This window comes from Geospiza fortis, unplaced genomic scaffold (assembly GCF_000277835.1).
Source record: "Geospiza fortis unplaced genomic scaffold, GeoFor_1.0 scaffold973, whole genome shotgun sequence".
Taxonomy (NCBI): Eukaryota; Metazoa; Chordata; class Aves; order Passeriformes; family Thraupidae; genus Geospiza; species Geospiza fortis.
The window spans coordinates 44,008-60,352 of NW_005054831.1; the positions used below are offsets into that span (position 1 = coordinate 44,008).

Sequence of the window (16,345 nt, forward strand, 5' to 3'; positions counted from 1 at the left end):
GGGTTTTGAGGTCATTTTCTGGGGTTTTGGGGGTGTTTGGGGTGGGTTTTGGGGTCCCTGGGGCACCGTGCCCCCGCTGTCCATGTCCCCAGCCGTGGTCGTGCAGGGCTTTGCCCACAGCTAGGTGGGCACTGGGGCAGCTTTTGGGGGCTCCCGGGGTGGATATTGGGGTCCCTGATGCCTTCTTAGGGTCCCCAATCCCCTTTTGGGGTCACCCCTAGCACTCTTTGGGGTATCCCCATTTTTTTCCTCACCCTAAATCCACCCTAAACCCTTCCTAAGGCCCTTTGGTCTTTCTCATCTCCCTCCATCAACCCCAACCCCCCCCATGAATAAATTTTGGGGTCGCCCCATTAATTTTGGGGTGTCCCCAGGATGACCTGACCCACAAGCTGGCCGACATCGTCAAGATCAACAACCAACTGCGGCGCAACGAGCAGAACGGGGCGGCCGCGCACGTCATCGCCGAGGACGTCAAACTGCTGCAGTTCCACGTGGCCACCATGGTGGACAATGAGCTGCCCGGCCTGCCCAGGGTACAGGGGGGTCACAGGGGGGTTTTGGGGGGTCACTGAGGGGTTTTGGGGTGACACAGGCTGAGGGACATTCAGGTGGTGGCCCCATGTCCCCCCTGTGAACGTCAAATGGCTCCAGGTCCACGTGGCCACCATGGTGGACAAGGAGCTGCCCAAGATCCAGGAGAGTCTCAGGGGGGCACAGAGAGGTTTTTGGGGGTCACGGAGGGGGTTTGGGCATCACAGAAGGATTTTGGGGTGTCATGGAGGGGTTTTTGGGGGTCACAGAAGGATTTTGGGGTGTCCCAGATGGGACAGAGAGGGGACAAGCAGGGACAGAGCCCAAAGTCCCAGCGGGACCTGGGGACATTCCCAGGAGGGATCAATTTGTGTGCCCTGGTGGGTTCTGGATTTTTGGGGTGATTTTTGGGGTTCTGACCCCCCAATTTCTCCTCGCCCAGGCCATGCAGAAGTCGGGGCGCCCCCTGAAGTCCCTGAAGCAGCGGCTGAAGGGGAAGGAGGGTCGGGTTCGGGGCAACCTCATGGGGAAACGCGTGGACTTCTCTGCCCGCACGGTCATCACCCCCGACCCCAACCTGGCCATCGACCAGGTGGGCGTCCCCCGCTCCATCGCGGCCAACATGACCTTCGCCGAGATCGTCACGCCCTTCAACATCGACAGGTGGGGTTTGGGGGGGTTTATAGGGGATTTATGGGGTTTGGGGTGGATTTATGGGGTTTGGAGGGGATTTGGGATGGATTTAGGGAGGTTTGGGGTGATTTAGAGGGAGTTTGGGAGGTTTGGTGTTGGTGTCCTCCGCTCCATCGCGGCCAATGTGAGCTTCGCCGAGATTGTCACGCCCTTCAACATCGACAGGTGGGGTTTGGGGGGTTTGGGATGGATTTATGGGGTTTGTAGGGGATTTTGGGGGGTTTGTAGGAGATTTATGGGGCTTTGAGGTGAATTTATGGGAGTTTGGGGTGGATTTATGAGGTTTTGGGATGAGTATCTTCTGTTCTATCACCATCACTGTAACCTTTGGTGACATTGTCACCTTCATGAGTGGCTGGAGGAGTTTGGGGAGGATCTGTGGGACTTTGGGGCAGATTTTGGGGTGAATTTGGGGAAGTGTCTGGTGTGGTTGGAGGATTCTGGGGAAGTTCAGGAAGATTTAAGGGTTAAAGGGATTAAATTAAAGGGATTTTGGGGCTATTGGAGGGATTTTAGGACAGATCTGGGGCAGTTTTGGGACAATTTAGGACCATCAGGGAGCTTCGGGGTGATTTGGGGGTCATTTTGGGGTTTGAGGTGGATACGGGGTGGAGACATTAGAATTACTTTAAACAGATTCCAATAACCCAAACCCACCCCAAACACCTTTGAACCCCACTGATCCTTCTCCAGCTGGCTCTGAGAGTTCTGAGGTGACTCCCAGAGCCCCAAAATCCCCTAAATTGACCCCAAAAACCGCGCAGGCTGCAGGAGCTGGTGCGCAGGGGGAACAGTCAGTACCCGGGGGCCAAGTACATCATCAGGGACAACGGGGACAGGATCGACCTCCGCTTCCACCCCAAACCCAGCGACCTCCACCTGCAGATCGGCTACAAGGTCAGCACCCCAAAACCCCAAATCTGGCCAGGGACCCCAAAATCCCCAAATCTGGCCAGGGACCCCAAAACCCCAAATCTGGCCAGGGACCCCAAAAACCCCAAATCCGGGCGGGGACCCCAAAATCCCCAAATCCGAGCAGGGACCCCAAAACCCTAAATCCGAGCAGGGACCCCAAAACCCCAAATCTGGGCGGGGACCCCAAAAACCCCAAATTCAGTGAGGGACCCCAAAAAACCCAAATCTGGGCAGGGACCCCAAAAACCCTAAATCCGGGCAGGGACCCCAAAAACCCCAAATTCAGGGAGGGACCCCAAAAACCCCAAATCTGGGCAGGGACCCCAAAAACCCCAAATCTGGGCAGGGACCCCAAAAACCGCAGCAGGATCTCAAAAATCTGAGGGACACAAAAAATCTGGGGGACACCAAAATCCACAGCGAGATCCCAAAATTCTTAGGGACACCAAAAACTGGGTGTGGAACCCACATCTGTGGGGGGGGGATTGGTGGTTTTGGGGTTCAGAGCTCTGGATTTGGGGTCAGTCCCTGATTTTGGGGTTCCCAACTCTAGATTTGGGGTTCAATCCATAATTTTGGTGTTCACCACCACCAGGGAGTGAATTTAACTCCAAACCCCTCATTCTCCTCACTCTGACCCCGCCATTTTTGGGGGGAAAGATGCCGTTTTTGGGGTGTCCCCCATTTTTGGGGTGTCCCCCTGATTTTTGGGGGCTTTGGGGACAGGTGGAGCGTCACATGTGCGACGGGGACATCGTCATCTTCAACCGGCAGCCCACCCTGCACAAGATGTCCATGATGGGCCACAGGGTCAGGATCCTGCCCTGGTCCACCTTCCGTCTGAACCTGAGGTAAAACACCCCAAAAACCTCAAAAATAACCCCAAATCTTGCCCTGGTCCATCTTCCATCTGAACCTGAGGTAAAACACCCCAAACACCCCAGAATTAACTCCAAAAACCCCAAAAATAACCCCAAATCCTGCTCTGGTCTACCTTCCATCTGAACCTGAGGTAAAACACCCCAAAACTAACCCAAATACCACCCTGGTCCACCTTGAGTGGTGAGATGAATCCATCCTTGGTGTGTCCCCAATGTCCCCATGATGTCCCCAATGTCCCCCCAGTGTCACCACGCCCTACAATGCTGACTTTGATGGCGATGAGATGAACCCGCCCCACGTCCTCACAATGTCCCCATGATGTCCCCAATGTCCCCGCAGTGTCACCACGCCCTACAACGCCGACTTTGACGGCGACGAGATGAACCTGCACCTGCCGCAGTCGCTGGAGACGCGGGCGGAGATCCAGGAGCTGGCCATGGTGCCCAGGATGATCGTCACCCCCCAGAGCAACCGGCCCGTCATGGGCATCGTGCAGGACACGCTGACGGCCGTGCGCAAGTTCACCAAGAGGGACGTCTTCCTCGAGAGGGTCCGTTCGGGGTCGTCTCGGAGGGTTTGGGGTCATCTTGGGGGGTTTGAGGAGGATTTGGTGTGGTTTGAGGTGATTCATGGTGGTTTTGGGGTGGTTTCTGGTGCCGTTGTGTTGGACGCGCTGATGGCCATGTGCAAGTTCACCAAGAGGGACGTCTTCCTCGAGAGGGTCCGTTCGGGGCCATCTCGGGGGTTTGGGGTTGTTTAGGGTGATTTGTGGTGGTTTAGGGTGGTTTTGGGGTGATTTGAGGGGTTTTAGGGCAGGTGTTTGAGGTGGGACACATTGATGGCCATGGACAAGGTCACCAAGAGGGACGTCTTCCCTGAGATGGTCTTGTTTGGGAGGATTTTGGGGACTTTTAGATCATTTTTAGGATATTTTGGGATCTCTGTGGGGTTTTCTTGGTTGATGACATCTTTGGGATGCCCTTCACGGCGAGGTGATGAACCTGCTGATGTTCCTGTCCATATGGGACATGGATTTTGGGGGGGTTGGGATATCTTTGAGGTCTTTTGGGTTCTCTATGGGTTCTCCTGGTTTGATGACATCTTTGGGGTGTTTTTGGGATGTCCTTCAGGGCGAGGTGATGAACCTGCTGATGTTCCTGTCCACGTGGGACGGCAAGGTGCCCCAGCCGGCCATCCTGAAGCCGCGGCCGCTCTGGACAGGGAAGCAGATCTTCTCCCTGATCATCCCCGGCCACATCAACTGCATCCACCCACAGCCCCCACCCCGACGACGAGGACAGCGGCCCCTACAAGCACATCTCCCCCGGGGACACCAAGGTGGGGCAGTGGAGGAGGTCCAGGGGGGCTTGGTGGGGTGGGAAGGGGATCTCAGGGGGCTTTGGTGGGATCTGAGGGGGCTTTGGGTGGGATCTGAGGGGGCTTTGGTGGAGCTTGCTCTGGTCTAGGAGGACTTTGTAGACTTGGAGATGACCTGGGGTGGTTTTTGGGGTGCTCCAGGTGGGTTTTGGGATTTTTTGGATCTTTGAGGTCCTGACCCCGTTCCTTGGACATCCCCAGGTGATTGTGGAGAACGGGGAGCTCATCATGGGCATCCTGTGCAAGAAGTCCCTGGGGACGTCGGCCGGGTCCCTGGTGCACATCTCCTACCTGGAGATGGGCCACGACACCACGCGGCTCTTCTACAGCAACATCCAGACCGTCATCAACAACTGGCTGCTCATCGAGGGTCAGCTGCTCCTGGGGGCTGGGGACCTTCCTGGTGGCATCTCATGGGGGTTTGCTCACCCAGGGACCTTCTCAGATCCCAGCTTGGTGGAGCTCTGGGATTCTTGGACCTCATTCTTGAGGTCCTGGTGGTTCTTGGACTCCCAATTTTGGGGGCTGGGGGTGCTGGGAACCTTCTTGGTGGCGTCTCATGGGGGTTTGGTCACCTGGAGACCTTCTCAGGTCCCATCTTGGTGGAGCCCTGAACCCCACATGTCCCCCCCAGGTCACACCATTGGCATTGGGGACTCCATCGCCGATGCCAAGACCTACCAGGACATCCAGAACACCATCAAGAAGGCCAAGCAGGATGTGATCGAGGTGGGGTTTGGGGAGGTTCCTGCAGGATCTCAGGAGGTTTGGGGACGTTCCTGGAGGTTCTCGTGGAGTTTTGGGGGTTTTTTTGAGGTTCTTGAGGTGGTTTTGGGCACCAGGAGACCCAAGACCAACATCTTCCAGGTTTGGGAGGTTCCAGAAGGTCTTGGTCTGGTTCCTGGAGGATCTCAGGGGATTTGGGGAGGTTCCTGGAGGATCTCAAGGGGTTTGGGGAGGTTCCTGGAGGATCTGAGCAGGTTTTGGTTGGTTCCTGTGGAGTTTTTGGGGCTTTTTGAAGTTCCCAGGTGCTTTTGGCCACTAGGAGGATTCAGGACACCGCAGTGACCATTCTGGGGTGGTTTTTGGCATCTCCAGGTGATCGAGAAAGCCCACAACAATGAGCTGGAGCCCACCCCGGGCAACACCTTGCGCCAGACCTTCGAGAACCAGGTGAACCGGATCCTCAACGACGCCCGCGACAAGACCGGCTCCTCTGCCCAGAAGTCCCTGTCCGAGTACAACAACTTCAAGTCCATGGTGGTCTCGGGGGCCAAGGGCTCCAAGATCAACATCTCCCAGGTTTGGGGGCTCCAGAAGGTCTTGGGGGGGCTTCTGGGTGGGGTTTTGGGCAGTTCCTGGAGGGCCTCAGGAGGTTGTTGGTGGTTCCTGAAGGATCTCAGGAGGTTTGAGGTGGTTCTTGGAGGATCTCAGGGGCTTTGGGGCAGTTCCTGGAGGATCTCAAGAGGTTTGTGGTGGTTCTTATGGACTTTTGAGTGGTTCCTGGAGGATCTCAGGGGGTTCCTGGAGGTTCCTTTGGATTTCCATGGAGTTTTTATGGATTTTGTTGGTTTCTGAGATGATTTTGAGGCGTGTCCCCACCCCGGTGTCCCCTCAGGTGATCGCGGTGGTGGGCCAGCAGAACGTGGAGGGCAAGCGGATCCCATTTGGCTTCAAGCACCGGACGCTGCCGCACTTCATCAAGGACGACTACGGCCCCGAGAGCCGCGGCTTCGTGGAGAACTCCTACCTGGCCGGCCTCACCCCCACCGAGTTCTTCTTCCACGCCATGGGTGGCCGAGAGGGCCTCATCGACACGGCCGTCAAGACGGCCGAGACCGGTCAGTGTCACCAGGGTGTCCCCATGGGGGTGTCAGGAGTCCAGAATTCCGCCCAAGGGGTCTTCAGGAGCTCAGAATGACAGTGTGGAAATGCTGAGGGGATCAAACCCTTCCTAGATGTCTCCTGGAGACCACAAACCCTCCTGAGATGTCTCCTGGAGACCACAAACCCATCTGAAATGCTTCCAGGATCCCCAAACGCTCCTGAGGTGTCTCCTGGAGACCACAAATCCTCCCCAGATGCCTCCAGGATCCCCAAACCTTCCCCAGATGCCTTCTGGAGACTTCCAGGAACACCCAGACCCATCCCAGATGCCTTTTGGAGACCCCAAACCCTCGTTAGATGTTTCCAAGAACCCCAGACCTGCCCCAGATGCCTTTTGGAGACCCCAAACCCTGCCCTGATGCCTCCAGGATCTCCTACCCTCCCCCAGATGCCTTCTGGAGACTTCCAGGAGCCCCAAATCCATTCCAGATGCCCTCTGGAGACTCTCAACCCCCCCCCCAGATGCCTCCAGGATGCCCAAACCCTCCTTAGATGCCTTCTGGAGACCTCCAAGAACCCCAAACCCTCCCCAGAGTCCCCAAACCCTCCCCAGATGCCTCCAAACCCTCCCCAGATGCCTCCAGGAACCCCAAACCCTCCCCAGATGGCTCCAGGATCCCCCCAAACCCCTCCCAGATGTCTCCTGACCCCTCCCGCCCCTCAGGGTACATCCAGCGGCGCCTGATCAAGTCCATGGAGTCGGTGATGGTCAAGTACGACGCCACGGTTAGGAACTCCATCAACCAGGTGGTGCAGCTGCGCTACGGCGAGGACGGGCTGGCCGGGGAGAGCGTCGAGTTCCAGAACCTGGCCACCCTCAAACCCTCCAACAAGGCCTTTGAGAAGAAGTGAGGACCAGGGTGGACACGGCCTGGGGCAGGGCGTGGTCATGGGTGGGGTCAGTGGCCATGGTTGGGGTCATGGAGGGGAGCATTCCAGGAGTTGGGGACATCTTGGTGTCTTCACAGGAGTTGGGGACACATTGGGGTCTTCTCCTGCCCCTTGTTCAGGCAGGATCTGGGGACAGCTTGGGGTCTGCAGATGGGAGTTGGGGACATCTTGGGGTCTCCAAGTGGTTCATTTCAAAAGTTGGAGACATCTTGAGGTGTTCAGATTTGGGTTGGGGACATCTTGAGGTCTTCAAATGGGAGTTGGGGACATCTTGGGGTCTTCAGGTGGCTCCTTCCAAGGTTTCAGACCCATCTTGAGGTCCCCAAGTGGTTCCTTCCAAGAGTTGGGGACATCTTGGGGTCTCCAGGCAGGAGTTGGGGACATCTTGGGGTCTTCAAGTGGCTCCTCTCCAATCTGGGTGACACTTGGGTGTCCCCAAGCTGCTCCAGCCCAACCTGGGTGGCATTTTGATGTCCCCAACCTCTTCCACCCCAAACCAGGACCCACCTTGGTGTCCCCAACCTTCTCCTCCCAAACTTTGGTCACGTTTTGCTGTCCCCAACCTTCTCCTACCCAACCTGGACCAGCTATTCTGGTGTCCCCAAGCTCCTCCAGGCTGCCGTGGGTGACGCTTTGGTGTCCCCTGGATGTCCCTGAGGTTGTCCCCGTGTCCCCCCAGGTTCAAGTTCGACTACACCAACGAGCGGGCGCTGCGCCGGACGCTGCAGGAGGAGCTGGTCAAGGACATCCTGTCCAACGCCCACATCCAGAACGAGCTGGAGCGCGAGTTCGACCGCATGCGCGAGGACAGGGAGGTCCTCAGGGTCATCTTCCCCACCGGGGACAGCAAGGTGACAACAAAACCCACCCCAAAACCCAATTGAGGTACCCCAAAACCCCACTGAGATACCCCAGAACCCAGCTGATGTCCTCCAAAACCCTACTGAGATACCCCAAAACCCAACCAAGATGCCTCATTTTTGGGGTTCTGATCCATTTTTGGGGTTCTGACCTCCATTTTTGGGGTCCCTCTCTCAATTTTTGGGGTTATTTTCCCATTTTTGGGGTTCCTCTCCTTATTTTTGGGGTTCCTCCCCCTGTTTTTTGGGTTCTGACCCCATTTTTGGTGTTCTTTTCCCATTTTTTGGGGTTCTGACCCCGTTTTTGGGGCTCCTCTCCCCACAGGTGGTGCTCCCCTGTAACCTGCTCCGCATGATCTGGAACGCGCAGAAGATTTTCCACATCAACTCCCGGCTGCCCTCGGACCTGCACCCGGTCAAGGTGGTGGAGGGTGAGTGGGGCAGGGCTCTGGGGTCCCTCAGGAAGGTTCTGGAGATCCTTCAGTCCATCGAGAAGGTTCTGGAGATCCTTGAGTCCCTCAGGAAGGTTCTGGAGGTCCTTGAGTCCCTCAGAAAGCTGTGATGGCTCTGAGGTCCCTCAGGAGGGTTCTGGAGGTCTCTTGAGTCCCTCAAGAAAGTTCTGGAGATCCTTCAGTCCCTCCGGAAGATTCTGGAGATCCTTCAGTCCCTCAGGAAGTTGTGATGGGTTTAGGGTCCCTCAGGAAGGTTCTGGAGATCCTCGGGTCCCTCAGGAAGGTTCTGGAGATCCTTGGGTCCCTCAGGAAGCTGTGATGGGTTTGAGGACCCCCAGGAAGGTTCTGGCCATCCTCAGGACCCTGCAGTGACCTGGTTGTCCCCTCAGGGGTGAAGGAGCTGAGCCGCAAGCTGGTGATCGTCAACGGGGAGGACCCGCTGAGCCGGCAGGCGCAGGAGAACGCGACGCTGCTCTTCAACATCCACCTGCGCTCCACGCTCTGCAGCCGCCGCATGGTGGAGGAGTTCCGGCTCAGCGGGGAGGCCTTCGACTGGCTGCTGGGCGAGATCGAGTCCAAGTTCAACCAGGCCATCGTGAGTGGGGATTTGGGGTCATCTTTGGGGGGTTTGGGGCTGGCTGCTGGGGGAGATCGAGTCCAAGTTCAACCAGGCCATCATGAGTGGGGATTTGGGGTCATCTTTGGGGTTTGGGGTATTTGGGGCCAGTATTTGGGGTGCCTTCAACTGGCTGCTGCGGGAAATCAAGTCCAAGTTCAACCAGGCCATCGTGAGAAGGGGATTTGGGGTGTTTGGGGTCATCTTTGGGGTTTGGTGACTCCACTGTCACATTCTCCTGTCCCCATGTCCCCTCAGGCCCACCCCGGGGAGATGGTTTGGGGTCACTCTGGATGGTTTGGGTCACTGTGGGGTTTGGTGACACTGCTGTCCCCTCAGGCCCACCCCGGTGAGATGGTGGGCGCGCTGGCCGCGCAGTCCCTGGGCGAGCCGGCCACGCAGATGACCCTCAACACGTTCCACTACGCGGGGGTGTCGGCCAAGAACGTCACCCTGGGCGTGCCCCGCCTCAAGGAGCTCATCAACATCTCCAAGAAGCCCAAGACGCCGTCGCTTACCGTGTTCCTGCTGGGCCAGAGCGCCCGCGACGCCGAGCGCGCCAAGGTGGCACCGGGGACGCGCTGGGGACAGCAGATGGGGTGGGATGGGGGTGGTGGCCCCGTGGGGCTGTGTGACCTCCTTGTCCCCACAGCCCTGTGGTGGCTGCACAGGGCTTCATGTCCCTGTGGTGGCCCTGTGGGTTTGTGTCCCCTCTGTGTCCCCGTGTCTTCCATGTTCCCATGTCCCTGTCCTATGTCCCCCTCAGGACATCCTGTGCCACCTGGAGCACACCACACCCAATGTCCTCATGTCCCCTGACTGTTCCTAATGTCCCCTGACTGTCCCCAATGTCCCCAGGACATCCTGTGCCGCCTGGAGCACACCACGCTGCGCAAGGTGACGGCCAACACCGCCATCTACTACGACCCCAACCCTCAGAGCACGGTGGTGGCCGAGGACCAGGAGTGGGTCAACGTCTACTACGAGATGCCCGACTTCGACGTCAGCCGCATCTCGCCGTGGCTGCTGCGCGTCGAGCTCGACCGCAAGCACATGACCGACCGCAAGCTGACCATGGAGCAGATCGCCGAGAAGATCAACGCCGGTGGGTGGCCGGGCATGGGGTTCGGGGGGTCTTTGGGGGACCTGGAGGGGGTTTGGGGTGAGGAGGAGGAGGTTTGAGGGTGTCTGAGGAGCTTTTGGGGGGTTCTGGGGGGTTTTGAGGGGCCTGAGAAGGATTTAAATTGACTTGGATGAGTTCTGAGGGCATCTGAGGAGCCTTTTGAGGGTCTTGGGTGACGCTTGAAGGCATCTGAGGGCTCTTCAAGGAGTTCTGTGTGAGCCTGGAGGAGCTTTGGGCCTTCCTGGCAGACCTTTGAGGACACCCTGGAGGTCCCTTGGGTGCCGTGACCTCGGAGGTGACCCTGTCCCCACCCCGTGTCCCCTCCCAGGCTTCGGTGACGACCTCAACTGCATCTTCAACGACGACAACGCCGAGAAGCTGGTGCTGCGCATCCGCATCATGAACAGCGACGAGAACAAGATGCAGGAGGTGGGCAGGGACCTGGGGCCACCTCAGGGGACACCTGGGATGGCCTGGGCCTCCTCACCTGTGCCCCACCGTGTCCCCAGGAGGAGGAGGTGGTGGACAAGATGGATGACGACGTCTTCCTGCGCTGCATCGAGTCCAACATGCTGACGGACATGACCCTGCAGGGCATCGAGCAGATCAGCAAGGTGGGGACACCTGGAGGGGCTTGGGACCACCTGGAGGGGTCCATGAATGAATGGGAGGTCTCCAGAGATACCATGGTGACCTTTAAGAGGTTCCAGAAGACCTTTAGAAGGTCCAGGATGGTCCCTGGTAACACCTGTGGGTACCTGAGAAGGTCTTTGAGTACCACCAGGTGCTCTAAGGGTTCAAGATCTCCAGGTAGATCTTGAGGAGCCTCAGGAGCTCCCCATGGAGACTTTTAGGTGGTTCCAAGAGATCTTTAGGAGATCTGGGACACCCATGGTGACCCCACGGTGACACCTGTCCCCACCTGCCCAGGTGTACATGCACCTGCCGCAGACAGACAACAAGAAGAAGATCATCATCACCGAGGACGGGGAGTTCAAGGCTCTCCAGGAGTGGATCCTGGAGACCGACGGCGTCAGCCTCATGCGGGTGCTGAGCGAGAAGGACGTGGACCCCGTGCGCACCACGTCCAACGACATCGTGGAGATCTTCACCGTGAGTCACCTGGGCTGGGACACACCTGGGTCCCCAGGCTAATGGGATTCCCAAAGCCCTGGATTCCAGGATTTCTCACCCTTTGGATTTGGGAGATTCCCAAAGCCGTGGATCTCAGGAATTCCTGTCCCCTGGATTTTGGGATTTGTGGATCCCTTGGATCTCAGGAATTCCCACCCCCTGGATTTGGGATTTCCCACCCTCTGGATTTCAAGATTTCCCACCCCTTGGATTTGGGGAATCCCCACCCTCTGAATTTTGGGATTTGTGGATCCCTGGAGTTTGGGGATTCCCACCCCCCAGATTTTGGGATTCCCACCCCCTGGATTTGGATTTCCCACCCCATTTTGTGGTTTTGGTCCCCGCAGGTCCTGGGGATCGAGGCGGTGCGGAAGGCGCTGGAGCGGGAGCTCTACCACGTCATCTCCTTCGACGGCTCCTACGTCAACTACCGGCACCTGGCGCTGCTGTGCGACACCATGACCTCGAGGGGACACCTGATGGCTATCACCCGGCATGGCGTCAACCGCCAGGACACTGGGCCGCTCATGAAGTGCTCCTTCGAGGAGACGGTGAGGGGACAATGGGGTTTGGGAACAAGGATTGGGGTTTGGGAACGGGGATTGGGGTTTGGGAACAAGGATTGGGGTTTGGGAACGGGGATTGGGGTTTGGGAACAAGGATTGGGGTTTGGGAACGGGGATTGGGGTTTGGGAACAAGGATTGGGGTTTGGGAACGGGGATTGGGGTTTGGGAACAAGGATTGGGGTTTGGGAACCGCCAGGGCACTGGGCCGCTCGTGAAGTGCTCCTTCGAGGAGACGGTGAGGGGACAATGGGGTTTGGGAACAAGGATTGGGGTTTGGGAACGGGGATTGGGGTTTGGGAACAAGGATTGGGGTTTGGGAACGGGGATTGGGGTTTGGGAATTGCCAGGACACCGGGCCGCTCATGAAGTGCTCCTTCAAGGAGATGCTGTGGGAACGGGATCAGGAATGGGATTTGGGAACAGGGTTTGGGGTTTGGGAACCACCAGGATAGCGGGCGAGGTGCTCCTTTGAAGAGACAGTGAGGGGACAGTGGGGACAGTGGGGTGGGAATGGGGATTTGGGAATGGCCAGGACACCAGGCCACTCATGAAGTGCTCCTTTAAGGAGATGGTGAGGGGACAATGGGATTTGGGAACAAGGATTGGGGTTTGGGAATGGGAATTGGGGTTTGGGAACAGGGATTGGGGATTGGGAACCGCCAGGACACCAGGCCCCTCATGAAGTGCTCCTTCGAGGAGATGGTGAGGGGACAATGGGGACAATGGGGACAATGGGCTGGGAATGGGGTTTGGGAATGGGGATTGGGGTTTGGGAACTGCCAGGACACCGGGCCGCTCATGAAGTGCTCCTTCAAGGAGATGGTGTGGGAACGGGATCAGGAATGGGATTTGGGAACAGGGTTTGGGGTTTGGGAACCACCAGGACACCAGGCCTCTCATGAGGTGCTCCTTTGAAGAGACAGTGAGGGGACAGTGGGGACAGTGGGGTGGGAATGGGGATTTGGGAATGGCCAGGACACCAGGCCACTCATGAAGTGCTCCTTTAAGGAGATGGTGAGGGGACAATGGGATTTGGGAACAAGGATTGGGGTTTGGGAATGGGAATTGGGGTTTGGGAATGGGAATTGGGGTTTGGGAACAGGGATTGGGGATTGGGAACCGCCAGGACACCAGGCCCCTCATGAAGTGCTCCTTCGAGGAGATGGTGAGGGGACAATGGGGACAATGGGGACAATGGGCTGGGAATGGGGTTTGGGAATGGGGATTGCTCCTTGGGAACTGCCAGGACACCGGGCCGCTCATGAAGTGCTCCTTCAAGGAGATGGTGTGGGAACGGGATCAGGAATGGGATTTGGGAACAGGGTTTGGGGTTTGGGAACCACCAGGATAGCGGGCGAGGTGCTCCTTTGAAGAGACAGTGAGGGGACAGTGGGATGGGAATGGGGTTTGGGAACAGTGATTGGGGTTTGGGAATGTGGTTTGTGAATTGGGGTGGGAACAGGGTGGGAATGAAGTGGGTACAGGAATTGTGTGGGAACAGGGTTTGGGGTAGGAATGGGGACGGGAATGAGAATTGGGTCGGGAACGGGGTGGGAATGGGTTTTAGGGGCTGGGAATGGGGGATTCTGTGAACATTTTATAGGATTTAGGGTTCAAGAATCACATTCAAAGGTTGAAGCTGATTTTGGCGTGTGTCCCCCACACTCAGGTCGATGTCCTGATGGAGGCAGCTGCCCACGGGGAGAGCGACCCCATGAAGGGTGTGTCCGAGAACATCATGCTGGGCCAGCTGGCCCCGGCCGGCACCGGCTGCTTCGACCTCCTGCTGGACGCCGAGAAGTGCAAGCACGGCATGGAGATCCCCAGCGCCCTGCCCGGCCTCGGCGTCGGCGGCCGCGAGGGCCCCAAACCCTGGGGACACCCCCAGAACCCTGGGGACACCCCCCAGGAAAACGGGGACAACCCCCAAGAAAATGGGGACACCCCCTGGGAAAATTGGGACAACCCCTGAGAAAATGGGGACAACCCCAGGAAAATGAGGATGACCCCAGGAAAACTGGGGACAACCCCAGGAAAATGGGGACAGCCCTGGGAAAGTGGGGACACCCCTTGGAATGGTGGCCAGGTTCCTCCAGGAGCAGCTGGGGACACCCCAAGGGTGGTGGCACCAAGACCTTCAAGGTCATGGTGGTCGTTGGCCACTTGTGGGCAAGAGGGGACAGCCTCAGATTTTGGGGTCTGTGTGGATTTTGGGGTACGCCAGACTGGATCCTGTGAGGGAAGAGTTTGGGTTGCGGTGATGGTGACAGGAAGACCCCCCAGCGTCACCATAGTCACCACCGTGTCCCAGCCCTGGTCAGCTGGTGTTCTCCAGATGTTGGTGTCCCCCCGATTTTGGGGTCAACCCCAAATTTTGGAGTCCATTGGGGAGGAGGGGACACCCCAAGGGGTGGTGGTGACACAAAGACCCCAAATGTCACCATGACCACCACCATGTCCCAGCTTTGGTCCCCTAGTGTCCCCCAGATGTTGATATCCCCCAGATTTTGGGGCTTCTCATATGTTGGTGTCCCTCTAGTATTGATGTCCCTAGATTTTGATGTCTCCCAGATTTTGGTGTCCCCCCAATGTTGATGCCCCCCGGATTTTGGGGTCACCCCCATATTTTGGTGTCCCCCCATTTTTGGGGTGCCCCTGACCCCTTTCTCTCTCTCCGCAGCCACCGGGATGTTCTTCGGCTCGGCCCCCAGCCCCATGGGGGGGATGTCCCCGGCCATGACCCCCTGGAACCAGGGGGCCACCCCGGCCTACGGAGCCTGGTCCCCCAGCGTGGGTGCGTGGGGCACTGGGAGGGACTGGGAGGGACTGGGAGGGGTCTGGGGTAAAATGGGGCTCACTGGGATGGCTGTGGGGCAGGTTTGGGGTGTCCTGGGGTGAACTGGGGATGGTGAGGGGTCCCCCTGACCCCCATTTTCCCCACGGGCAGTGGGATGGGGCTGGGTTGTGTTTGGGGGTAGTTTTGGGGTCTCAGGCTGGATTTGGGGGTAGTTTTGGGGTCCTGGGCTGTATTTGGGGTCCCCCTGACCCCCATTTCCCCCCACAGGCAGCGGGATGACCCCGGGCGGGGCTGGGTTCTCCCCCAGCGCCGCCTCCGACGCCTCCGGGTTCAGCCCCGGTTACTCCCCGGCCTGGTCACCCACGCCCGGCTCGCCGGGGTCACCCGGCCCCTCCAGCCCCTACATCCCCTCCCCCGGTGAGTACAGCCCCCAAAACACCCCAAAATACCCCGAAATAACCCCAAAATGCCCTGAAATACCCTTAAAATAACCCAAAACACCCATAAAGCACCTTTAACCCTTAACAACAACCTGAAACACACTGAAACACCCCGAACACCCCAAAATACCCTGAAATACCCTTAAAATAACCCAAAACACCCATAAAGCACCTTTAACCCTTAACAACAACCTGAAACACACTGAAACACCCCGAACACCCCAAAATACCCTGAAATACCCTTAAAATAACCCGAAATACCCTGTAACACCTAACAACACCCCAAACCACACTGAAATAACCTAAAAATACCTGTAAGACACCATGTAACCTCCCAACAACACCCGAAACATGCTGAAACACCCTGAACACTCTAAAATACCCCTAAATACCACTGAAACACCCCTGAAACACCTTGTAATCCCTTACAGCGCACTGAAACACCCCAAACATCCTGCAATATCCTAAAATACCCCAAAACACCCACAGGAGACCCTGTAATCCCTAACAACACACTAACATCACCTGAAAACACGCTGAAACACCCCTAACACCCCATAACACCCTAAAATATCCCGAAAATAATCCAAAATGCCCTGTAACCCCTAACAACAGCCCAAAACACACTGAAACACCTCAAACACCCTGTAGCACCCTAAAATACCCCTAAAATAACCCAAAACACACATGAAACACCCTGTAACCTGTAGCAACACCCCAAAACACCCTAAAATAACCTCAAATACTCCAAATACCCTGTAACCCCTAACAACACCCTGAAACATCCCAAGCCAGCCCCATAACACCCCCTCACTGAGCTCCACAACACCTGAACAACACCTCCAAGCGACCCACAACACCCCAACACCACCAACAGCCCCGCAACACCCTCCTGACCCCCGTGTCCCCTCTCCGCAGGTGGGGCCATGTCCCCCAGCTACAGCCCGACGTCCCCCGCCTACGAGCCGCGGTCGCCGGGGGGCTACACCCCACAGAGCCCCAGCTACAGCCCCACCTCGCCCAGTTACAGCCCCACCTCGCCCAGCTACAGCCCGACATCGCCCAACTACAGCCCCACCTCGCCCAGCTACAGCCCAACGTCTCCCAGTTACAGCCCGACCTCGCCCAGTTACAGCCCGACCTCGCCCAGCTACAGCACCACGTCCCCGAGCTACAG

General features: G+C 57.5%; 1 protein-coding gene across 1 annotated transcript in view; it reads left to right on the forward strand.

Moving 5' to 3' along the window:
• LOC102043834 (DNA-directed RNA polymerase II subunit RPB1-like) overlaps positions 1 to 16,345 on the forward strand; it is a 27,551-nt gene that overhangs the window by 9,508 nt on the left and 1,698 nt on the right. The window contains 28 exon segments of the mRNA XM_014311449.2: positions 1 to 4; positions 64 to 124; positions 375 to 536; positions 977 to 1,197; positions 1,992 to 2,124; positions 2,869 to 2,993; positions 3,364 to 3,574; positions 4,155 to 4,291; positions 4,293 to 4,362; positions 4,603 to 4,771; positions 5,036 to 5,130; positions 5,500 to 5,703; positions 6,020 to 6,242; positions 6,953 to 7,136; positions 7,859 to 8,030; positions 8,365 to 8,470; positions 8,881 to 9,086; positions 9,447 to 9,671; positions 9,966 to 10,212; positions 10,559 to 10,659; positions 10,740 to 10,844; positions 11,161 to 11,343; positions 11,712 to 11,915; positions 13,601 to 13,787; positions 14,612 to 14,725; positions 14,996 to 15,145; positions 16,046 to 16,093; positions 16,096 to 16,343. The exon segment at positions 1 to 4 is cut by the window's left edge and continues 217 nt beyond it. Of these exon segments, the coding sequence (XP_014166924.1) occupies positions 1 to 4; positions 64 to 124; positions 375 to 536; positions 977 to 1,197; positions 1,992 to 2,124; positions 2,869 to 2,993; positions 3,364 to 3,574; positions 4,155 to 4,291; positions 4,293 to 4,362; positions 4,603 to 4,771; positions 5,036 to 5,130; positions 5,500 to 5,703; positions 6,020 to 6,242; positions 6,953 to 7,136; positions 7,859 to 8,030; positions 8,365 to 8,470; positions 8,881 to 9,086; positions 9,447 to 9,671; positions 9,966 to 10,212; positions 10,559 to 10,659; positions 10,740 to 10,844; positions 11,161 to 11,343; positions 11,712 to 11,915; positions 13,601 to 13,787; positions 14,612 to 14,725; positions 14,996 to 15,145; positions 16,046 to 16,093; positions 16,096 to 16,343 (4,295 nt within the window).